This window comes from Octodon degus, unplaced genomic scaffold (assembly GCF_000260255.1).
Source record: "Octodon degus isolate 3935 unplaced genomic scaffold, OctDeg1.0 scaffold00141, whole genome shotgun sequence".
Lineage (NCBI taxonomy): Eukaryota > Metazoa > Chordata > Mammalia > Rodentia > Octodontidae > Octodon > Octodon degus.
Window position 1 is genome coordinate 5250328 of NW_004524717.1, and position 11189 is coordinate 5261516.

The 11189-nt window shown below is 33.9% G+C and overlaps 1 protein-coding gene across 3 annotated transcripts in view; it reads right to left on the reverse strand.

Annotated features, from left to right (window-relative positions):
* Positions 1-4095: 4095 nt before the first annotated feature.
* Arhgap12 (Rho GTPase activating protein 12) overlaps positions 4096-11189 on the reverse strand; it is a 119436-nt gene continuing 112342 nt past the window's right edge. For all 3 annotated transcript variants that reach the window (XM_023701831.1, XM_023701829.1, XM_023701828.1), the window contains 5 exons: positions 8758-8856; positions 7210-7287; positions 6976-7110; positions 6668-6770; positions 4096-5878 (listed from right to left, as the gene is read on the reverse strand). In XM_023701831.1, the coding sequence (XP_023557599.1) occupies positions 5704-5878; positions 6668-6770; positions 6976-7110; positions 7210-7287; positions 8758-8856 (590 nt within the window). In that variant the 3' untranslated portion in view covers positions 4096-5703. The remainder of the gene's footprint in view (positions 5879-6667; positions 6771-6975; positions 7111-7209; positions 7288-8757; positions 8857-11189) is intronic.

Consider the following 11189-nt stretch of genomic DNA (forward strand, 5'->3'; position numbering starts at 1 on the left):
AACACCACTGAATTCATTAAGATGGAAAATTTTATGTCATACTTAACCACAATAAAAAAATTTTAACTGCCACATATAGCTGGTAACTATAGCATCTGAATAGTACTGTCCTAGAACATAAGTTCTAACAGATACCCACTGTTAAACAGAGGTGAATGTACACCATGGCCTGTTCAGGAATGTCAGTGGATAGAAACAGGTCCAGAATTCAACTCAGACTATTTGCCAGAGAAAAAGGATGCTGGTTCATGTTCTACCCAACAAAAAGTACATTTAATGAGCAGTAACTACCTGATCTCTGTATTTGTAAGGTGTAATGTACATATTTTATAAAAATCACAAATAAAAACTTAGCTTGAAAATTGATAACCACAAAAGAAAACAAGTTATTTCTTCAATATTGTTAAACATGCTAGAATATGCTATAAACACACATGCACACACATGGTTTAGCTGGTAGTTCAGTTGCTGCCAAGCGTATTCTGACCTGCTACAGAATGGATCTCAAGTACCCCCCAATATCTATCTGTTGACAACTTGGTTTCTAGCCGGTGGTATTCCATAGGGAGATGAGGAACAGAAGATAGAGGAAGGAAGGTCAGGGAAAGCGTGCCCTTTAAAGGTATTACAGCCCTGGCCACTTCCTCCTGGTTTTAGCTTTCTGGCTGCCATGAAGTGAGTAGGTCTGCTCCTCCACGTGCTCCCCACCATGATGCTTTGTCTTACTCTAGCCCCAAAGCAAAAGAACCAAGTATCTATGGACTGAGGGTTCTGAAATCATGAGCCAAAATAAAGGTCTCCTTCTTACACATTTATCTACTCAGGTATTTTGCCAAGGTGATGGAAAGCTAACATATGGCCAAAAAATATTAAGTAGAAAATTCCAAAAGTAAAATAATGTGTAAGTTTTAAATTGAGCATGTTCAAAGCAGTTTAAACTCTCGCACCATCTCATTTGCTACCACACAAGACAATTATTCTTTTGTGCAGTGTATCCACATTATATATATTACCTACTGTTAAGTCACTTAGCAATCTGGGTTTTCTCTGTTGTATCATATTACTTGTAACTCTTATGTAACAATGGCCCCAAAATCAAATGTAGTGATGCACAGGAGGCATTAGGTAAACTAAACACTGTAACTCGATAACTATATGGCAATGCTGCAGGACATACTTTTTAAAAAAAAAATAGTTCCTCAATATCCTTGGAGATTGGTTCCAAGATAAACTCCCCTGACCCACCACTTGGTAAAGACTACAACCTATAGATGTTAAAAGTCACTTATGTAAAATATCATAGTAGTCACTTCTAACCTATACACATGTAATCTATGTACAAATCCTCCTATATACTTTAAATTACTTCACCATCAGAGGATTCAGAATGTATCCCACAGAAAAAAGGGGCATTACTATACTTAAGTTGATCAGAAACTTTAAATAAAAATGTACCGAATAAAAACATTAAGTGTCTTTCAGAATGGGGTTTACTGTGTCAATGACTTAAGACTATGACTCTAAGCACTCACCATCAACTTTTGCCTTAGTTGCTCCATTAAAATCTGCTAATGTGAGGAGCTTCGTGGGTCTTTTTCTGCCTTATCAAAAAGACTGAGTTGTACTTGAGCACATAAGATTCCTATTTTCTTCCCTAAATATAAACTCTCAAAATGCCCAGAAGAAGGTAGCCTTCAATGCTACGCAGAATTTATCTGGTCATTCTACCAGGACTTCACATTAATTGTTCTGATTTGTACCTCTCCATTTGTTTGCTTTTTCTCTTATCTCCAAATAAAACTGCACTGAACAGAACTATATTAGTTGTACTGCAGTACTGCTTAAATATAAAAAACTATGCCCCACCTCCAACATTGGTAATAGTACAGTTTGTCCTTCTGATGTTTCCATGGATTTAATCAACAATATAAGTTTCATGACAATATTGTAATTTTCAATTCTTGCTGTATGAGCCACAACTGTAAGAATGACCTGAAAGATCTGTTTACTAGCATCAATAATTAAACATCTTTACCAAGGTAGCTTTTCTAAAAACAGTAAGAGAGAGAAAGTAAAAGGGGCAGGAGGTGGGTCAATGAGAGAGAATAAGAAACCAGACCTTTCTAAATACATATTGTAGTGGTTTGTTAAGTTACCTTGTTTTCTAAGTGCTCTTTTTGTCAGAGTACTAGGAAAGGCTTTTTTCTTTCCTTTTTCTCCCCCTGTGGGAGAAATGAAGCGATGAAGAAAATGAAAGAGTTCATTTAAGTGCCATATTCGCATAAGGCCAGTTTGTAAAAGCTCGATCCAGCTGACTCTTATAGCCACCAGTGGCCAACAAAACTCCAGTTGAGAAGACTAATTGAGATTCTTCAGGAGCGCTCCCTTGTCTTAGCAGTTGCACACATCTCATTAGGCACTGTCCCCTCTTCTCTAGAATGCTAATTCCTACTCTTCTAAGCCTGAGTTTACAGTGTGTGGAGTTCCAACAGCTTCAAATACACCATTATTGTGAGGTTGGTGGTTGTGTTTTGAGCCTCCATTTGCTTGTTTTTATCTCAAACTACAGTTGCACTGCCGAGGACTATATTAGATGTACTGGAGTACTGCCTAAAAAATAAAAACTATGCCCCAACTCCAACACTGTAACACACAGCCATTAAACACCATCTTTAGTCACAGGCTGGAGAGGTGCTTCCTGTAAATGTGGATCATCAGCAGCGATGGACAGAGTTTACCCAGGAGAGTAAAGTCACACACACAACCTTAACTTCCTCACCTTCTTCAATTCTCAATATAGATGCAAGACTGGAACATTCAACTTTTATTAGATCAGTTAAGGACTGACATCATATGACTATTACTATTTTCTTCCTTACCTAAATTACATATAGATTCTGCTTATTCTTTAAAAATGTCTAAAGATGGCCAAGGAATTACTGTCATGAGGAGCTACATGTTTACTTTGCATATTTAAAGAGAAGCTTTTCTCATGAGTTGCAAAAACTCGCTTGGCACAACTATGGAGAAATTGCTCTTCCTTGCTACTATCTTAATATCCAATATGATGGGCTTGCTAAGAAGTGTGGGCTGAAATAAAAACAGTACAAAGGGCTCCGAGCACCTGCTGTTGTTATTATGATGATTATCATCATCGAGTTTTTCATTTATATGTAAGCAACTGGCATACTCATACACTATTTACATGCATGTATATGTGGGTGTATATATATTTCAAACACACATATAACCAATCTACCCCTAATCCCAAAGTTGGCTGAATTATTCCATTTGTATTTTTCATATGCAAAGTGTTTAGAGATTTGCTCATTATCTATAACTCATTTTTGCAGATATTTCACAACTTATTTGTAAAATAAAAGCAAAATTTGTTGCTATAAAATTTAAATAAGTATCTTTCTAATTGAAATTAGAATAGTGTACTTGAATATACTTTTTCAATTTCCAACTTTATTATGATATTGTGAAAGGTCTATTAGTAAATAAATTCGATTGCAATTTATTTTTATTTTTAAATATATTTTCTACTAAAAAGTCAGGCTGTCAAGACAGGAAAGTATTACTGGTTATTACAAAAACAAGTGAGAATTTTTAATTCACAAAGAATAAAAACACAAAACACTGATCTCATTGTACACATATTATAGTAAGATGATTAGCTGTACACTAATAAAACATTAAAGACTTCACATACACACATTTATACTTTGAAACAAGAAACACAAGACAAATTTTTGTTTCATCTTTGATATGTTCATAACCTCTAAGAGAACATCACAGATCACAGGTTTGAGTCTTAACTGTTTCCCTGGTACAAAATCAGGATTTAAACCAATCCTAAAGCATATTGTGTTAACATGACATCTTTAGGCAAATATTAAGATTCTGATTTGGGACATTCTCTCTCCATCTAAAACAATCTGCTTTGGCTGTTAAGTAGTTTGGTTTGTCCATTTAAGATTATAACAGCAAATACAGTTATTTTTTCACCACATGACTAAGGGGAGAAGTTTTTAGATAGGTTATTCCTCCCCTACATCAAGCCCTGAAAAAAAGTTCCCAAGGAAGACAATATGTAAATTAAAAATATAATTTAAGCAAAAAGAATATTGGTCAAATCATTCACTTTCCATATGAATAAAGAAATAAAATGTGTGTTGGATACAGAGAGGTGCTAATAGGGAGAGGAATAGAAAAGGCATCAAATGAGGAAAGCATTACATGCAATAGGAAATACTGGATTCAGTTAACATTTTTTAGATGAGGTATAAGAGTAAATGAAAAAACAACAAAAAATTAAAACCAAAATGCACATTTCCAATGGAAAAAATCTCTCAACCTCTTATAGTTTTATTAGATTAGACATTTCATATACAGCAGTTAATCTAGAAAAATACACTTAAAAAAATTTGTGACAGACCATGCTCCCTATAACAAAATCTTCCAAACCCTGTTTTATTGTACAAATCAATATACATTAGTAATGTAAAGGAAACTCTCAAATGTAGCACTGTCATTTTCCACCCAACATCCATCTGATTTACACATGGTTTCTACTATTCAGACTGGAGAGTTAGAATTCTCTAATAATTTTTTTCTAATGTATTCTGTACATATTAAATAAATCTAAAAGGTTCCTCTTGTAGTGCATTTACCATTGAGCAAGTTTATTCAGTATTTTTCCAGTACCATTTGCATTACAGTAATCTGCCTGTAAATGTAATTAAAATCTAAAAGTGCGCATAGTTAGTTTTTCTAAGGAATGGCCTACTTCTGGAGGAAACCTAATATTCATGGAAAGATTACCAATAGCATTATTAGAAACATAGGGTTAGAGTGTATTTTGAGACTATACAGCACAACTATGTACACAAGCTAAAGAACATTAAGTCCTTTGCCCATATTTACATCAAATAATTTCTGTTTCCACAGGGTCATACCAAGAACTCAATATGGCACTAGATATAATTAGGATTGTTAGCTACAATTCAGCATAGCAAGACAGCTCAAAAATGCTCTGAACTGAGTTATGCTAACCAGAAGTCCAGTACATCACAGTGTTCTAAGCAGGATTATGTGTTGCCCAAACAAGCAACTACTATACCCGGTCAGGGTGCTGTGCTCTATAGTGAACAACAGCAAGCCTTGCCAAGGGTCATAGTTAGGTTACCATGGATTCTAGCACTTTAGGCTGCCACTGCATGCGACCCTGAAAAAGAAATACACAGGTTCAAAAAAGATAGACTTCATTTTGTTTCAAATGCCCAGAGTGTTTTCAAAATAACTGATAACAGGTATTTTTCCACCAAGTGAAGAACTTATAGATAATGAGAAGAAATTCTACATTACCCAGTTTGAGGGGAGAAATGTAGTTTTTCTTACCAAATTATCCAGTGTATATGACTGGTTAGAATTCTCAGTTTTGATTTGTACTGAAATTCAGAGTATGAAATGCAAACATTCAGGATAAATGAATCCAAAATTACAGTCTTATCACCTCACAAGAAAGCAGCAAACATGAGGGCCTAACAGGCATTTTCACGCTCCCCTTTGCTTCTGACCCCTCAAAAAGTGCAAAATCAAAAGAGCTACTGCTTGGTCCAAAAATAAAACATACTGCATATAAAGATCTGAGACGTGATGGAATCCAGCTTCTATCCCACAGGTTATCTTCCATAAGAATCATCGTCCGAAGATGGAACTTAATTCCAGAAGAATTAATTCTACAATCTGATTTTGGTAAACAGTATGAACTGCTATATTACCAGTCTCTTTTTCTGGCTTTAATAGGGTGGGACCAAAAACAATTGCTATACTCTGATAGGTCATTCGGTTTTTTTCTCCATTTTCTATAACTCTAAGGAAAAGAAAAAAAATTGTTAAAAGAGAAAACTTAACAGGGCAAACTCAAATTGTATTATAAGCCTAATAGGCTGCATTTAGAAAAGAGAACTAATGCTAGCTTTCCTAGGGTGACATATAAACTATTTTAAAAAGCAAAATTCAATTTGAATGCCATGTGAAGCTTGCTTTTGAAAAAACAAAACTGAAATAAACACATACTACAACATACTTTTTGAATTCATAAGCCTTTAGCTTAATTTTAAACTAGAACACAGACTTGTATCTGTGTTATAATTCAGCCAGCAATGATTCATCCCCTACGTTGGGTGGGTGTGTGCGTGTGCCATGAATAGATGACATTCCACTATGGTACCAAGAGTAAAACTTTCAATTCTATACATATATTTTTTAAAACTGAGGTCATTTACTTTAGTATTCTAATGCTCTCTGAATTATGAACAAATTCAGCTATTAAGGTGACTATAATACAGTAATATAAAGCTATAATGGCTTTATTTTAGGATAATTTAATATATGTTAAGAACCAACGTCATCTTCATATTAACTTTAGCAACAATGTTTGAATACTTGCTATGCACTGTTATATAAATGTTTCATATGTACGTACTCTAATGTAGTCTTCTCACCAAATGATTTCACCTACATAGAAATGGGCACCTCTTTCTGAATTATACAGGGAGCAAATGGCATAGCTGGTATCAAGGCCTGAGTGTGAGCAGTCCTTGCAATAGGAGCTTCACCTGTACTATAACGTACCTCTTTAGCTGTGCAGTCCCCTTACCTTTTGAGGTGCCTAAAAAGGATCTGCATTGTATCTTGATTCGGTTTTGGCAACTGTCTGATTAGCTCCTTAACAGCAGCAACACGCTGTCTTGGTTCTTGCTCTGGGGGGGAAAGAAACTTAGTATTTTGCAGCAATTCTTATGAAACTGAAAGCAGTTTCAAAGCTGGTATTTGGTAATATACAGTGACATCTGGTGGTCACATTTAAAATTTCTATAGTGAAAAGATCCTTTGAAGTCTTGGATGAAGTAAGAAAAAACCAAGAATTTTCAGGATCTAGAACACAGAGTGGAATTACATACTTACTAATTGCATTGACAAAATCATTAAAGTGGTTAAATGTAAATAGAGGCTCTGGTAACTCCCGAAAAAACATTTTGAGTGCTCCAGTGATGACATGAATGTCCTCCCATTTGCTGTCAGTCAAGTCCAATTTTTCATCTGACAAACAGGAGGAACAAGACACTTACAAAACTTACTTTAAACAAATACTAAAATTAGGAGTGATGCTTCTGAATATAACAGAAAATATAATCTTACCATGATTGACTGCAAATCTGAGCTTCTGAATCACTGCAAGGTTGCCACTCACTCTGTAGATTCCATCCACATCCAAACCTAACAGATAGTAATAGTTTATGTTTAAAGCGCTTATTTGCCTCTTCTGAAGATGTCTGTTTCAGAATTCTTATTCATTACTATTAGCTTAAGACCAAAGGGACAAATTCTTCCTCTAAATAGCTTTTTATACACATCTGGCAGGAGGAAAAGAGTGGCAATTCATTCCAAATTCTGTCTAATAAATAGCAATAATTCTACTTTGTTTATCATGTAGACTGTGGCTTAGTTGAAAGAAAACATTACATTCATTAAACATAAAATACAAACAATTTAAGATAAACTTTCACAAACACCTGGGGACAGTTAAGAGAGGAAGCCAGCAGATAACATCAACCTACCCATTCTTTTGCACAACATTTTATAAAGTAAAATGTACACATTGAAAAACTCTCTTTAAAGTGTTGATAATGCCGCACATGTTTAATGAAGCACATTATCTAATGGGCTATTCATTTATTTTCAAATGAAGGCTCCTAGTGTGTCTCTAATACTACACTGACAAGAAAAGTCAATGAGACAAGAGACCTGTAACTGCTAAAAGCTACAAATCAAATTATACGTTTTGATTATATAAAATATTTCTAATACTATACAGTACTTGATTTTTTTTTTTTTTCCAGAACCGGGGATTGAACTCAGGCCCTTGCGCTTGCCAGGGAAGTGCTTATTCCACTGAGCCATCTCCCCAGCCCCTCTAATACTATACAGATATAAATTAATGACTATAGTCAATATATAGTCAACTCATACAAATGCAGCATAAATATTGTTAAAATTAAACAAAATAAGAATTCATTTATTTTCAATAGAAGGGCATTTTATCTATTTAGTACAGTTAATTTATAGTTTTAAAATAGGGCCATCGAGATAGCTCAGTGGACTAAATGCCTGCGTAGGCAAGTGAAAGGACTGGGGTTCGATTCCCGGTACTACATGCAGCATTGGCCCTGCCCCGGGACACACTGAGCTGGTGATGGAGTCCTGGCATGATGGTGCACACCTGTAATCAGAGATGCTGAGGAGACTGAAAACAGGAGGATCATTATGAGTCTAAACCGCATAGTGAGATCTTGTACCAAAAAATAAATCTAAAAATAAAAAATTTTAAAATGCCATCTTATTTTTAATACAGTAAACTTTCTCCTTGTTATAAATCAGATCTCCTATACTGTTCCCTCATTTCTCAATAAACTCAATGTTATAACCACTATCTTATTCATTTTAAGCAAATAGTAACTCCAAATGGCTTCCAAGATTACTAGATGTTCAATTAATCACCACATATTAAACATTCAATAGATGTCTTGACTTGACATGATGTAAGTTTTTGTAAACAAAATGCTTTTCTTAACATCTTAGGGTCTTAAGAACTTCTGGTTGCCTCAATAAAAATCCTATGTATTTTCATGGTGAAACAATGAGGTGGTTTGCTAATGTAAAAAAATAAAATTAAACTCATTCTCTTACCATGTTCTTCAACATGCTCAATGCATAACCTCACAAATTTTGGCACCGTGCCACTCTCTCTCTGACACAAATTAGCAAGATTGGCTCCAAATACTTGATCTGAAAGAGATTTATTTTTAAAAATGAATCACCTTATTAGAACTAAGGGAATACCTGAGTCACTCAGGGTGCATCACCTAAGACCCAGGTACCCAACACCATTCAGTGTGACCTGCACTTTATCTGAGTATGCCTAATTCTTCAACTTTACTTCAGATAATTTTTTTAATGCTTGAAATTGACCTTTATGTTTACTGTTCACATTTCAGATTCACAAACCATAAAACTAGAAAATATGTAACATGCTGAAGAAAAAGAGAAGATTGAACATATACATATTTTACTACCTTCAAATTCCAAAAAAATGATAGCAAAAATTATTGTAAAACACACAGGGTAAAAGGAACAGGAGAGGAAACATTGCAACAAAATGTTGTAAACTGGGAAATAGCACATGAGAAGTAACTGACTTAGGTGTTTGTTTTATTTTTTAATGATCAATAATTTTATGTATGGGTATTATATGATGTTTCTATAGATGAATACACTGTCGAATGATCAAATCAGGCTAATTAGCATATCTCACTGCAGATATTTGTCATTTATGTGATGAGAATATTTAAAATCCTACTTTTTCTTTGATTTTTTGTACTCATTAACTTTATTGAAAATCAATAATTATACAGCAAATCAAAAATTGCAGACAAATACTGAAATGTGACAGATATAAGATGCAGAGTGAACTTTAGAAAAATATTTATTTTTTTGTTTTGTATTTTAGGGAAAGGTTTACAGGGTGTTCAAGGTCTCACTACTAGATTGGACTCATAATAATCTGCCTGTTTACAGTCTCCCAAGAGCTGGGATTACAGGCACGTGCCACCACATCCAGTCTCATTTGCCCTCTCAGCATGCCCCAGGGGAGGGGCCTGCATGGCAGGCAGTCCCAAGTGCCTGCTTGCAGGTGCTTTAATACGCTGAGCTATCTGGCCAGCCCTGAGAAAAATATTTTTGAAATGAATACAGAATGACTAATAACAGATTGCACATTGTAAAAAAATTATTTACAAACTTAAATATAACAATAAAAATTGTCTAAAAGTTCTCTCTGTGCCAAAATCAATAACCTTATATTCATGTAACTAGAATTCTCAAAGTACATGGGGACAAGTAATAAGTATTCAAAGATTTAAAATTTCTGAATTTAGTTAAAATTATAGTACCACATTTCCAAGAAAAATGAACCTTTTGCACAAGAAATAAGAATAAAACCATATCAAGATACAAAAAACGAAATCATGCAAAACTAATTATAAAGAAAAAAATCATTAAAGCATATACATAGAAAAAAATATTAGTTATGGGAGAACAAAAATAAATAGTATCTTATTCCTCATTTGAAAAAAAAGAGCAAGTGGGTAAGAAACTAGACTTATTTATTCAAAGGACTGGAAAAAAAATAGATCTGTCCTCATTGATTTTTTTTTTAGAATTTTATACTTAGCAAACATAACTTTGAAAACTAAAAGTAAAATATTTTCCAATTATACAAACTTAAAATATTCTAATACCTCCAGACGTAGCATAAAGAAAATAACAAAAACCATAACCCAGAAGGCAAAAGAAGTTGCTGTATGGTCCCGGATAAACAATAAAGAGCTCTCAAATTGGTAGTTATGTAGGACTATGTAAAATATAATTATATTAGGTAAACCCATTTAAAAGGTCACTGAAAATTTCCACAGAACAGTATCAATCTTATGTCAGGTTATATACTTTTTTTTTTTATATGTGTGTGTATGTGTGTATGTGTGTTTGTGTCTGTGTGTATGTCTGTGCATGTAAAAGACAAGAAAAAACAATATAAAATCAATGGAAAATGGAAATACACTTTTTAAAGTTTCTAATATTAAGAAAATATCATACTGTCTTATAAGTAGATTGTAAGTGAAAGAAACAGTATAAATCTTAAAAATGAAAATTAAACAATATTCAGAAAATTGAATATTAATTCAAAATTAAATATTTCAAAATATTCAAAAATTAAAATTAAATTGTGAGTCCAACTAAGAGGCCAGAATGTAGTATATCATATGTACAAATCTGTGATCAATTCAGAGTACTCACACAGAATTTGATTAGGTATATATAGAGAAATATATCAACTAAGACAAAGTTTTTATGATAGCAAAGAATTACTAAGAATAAAACATAACAAAAATACTGGAATGGCAAATATATGATCAGCACTTCTAACACTTTGGGGATAGGACATCGCACAAAGATCTAGTATGTGGTGCACATGGACAGTGTCCATGACCCTTACTGGTGGCCGGGTGTTCACTTGTGGGACTGAGCTACTGCAATTTCCTTCATATCCACCCTCTAAACCT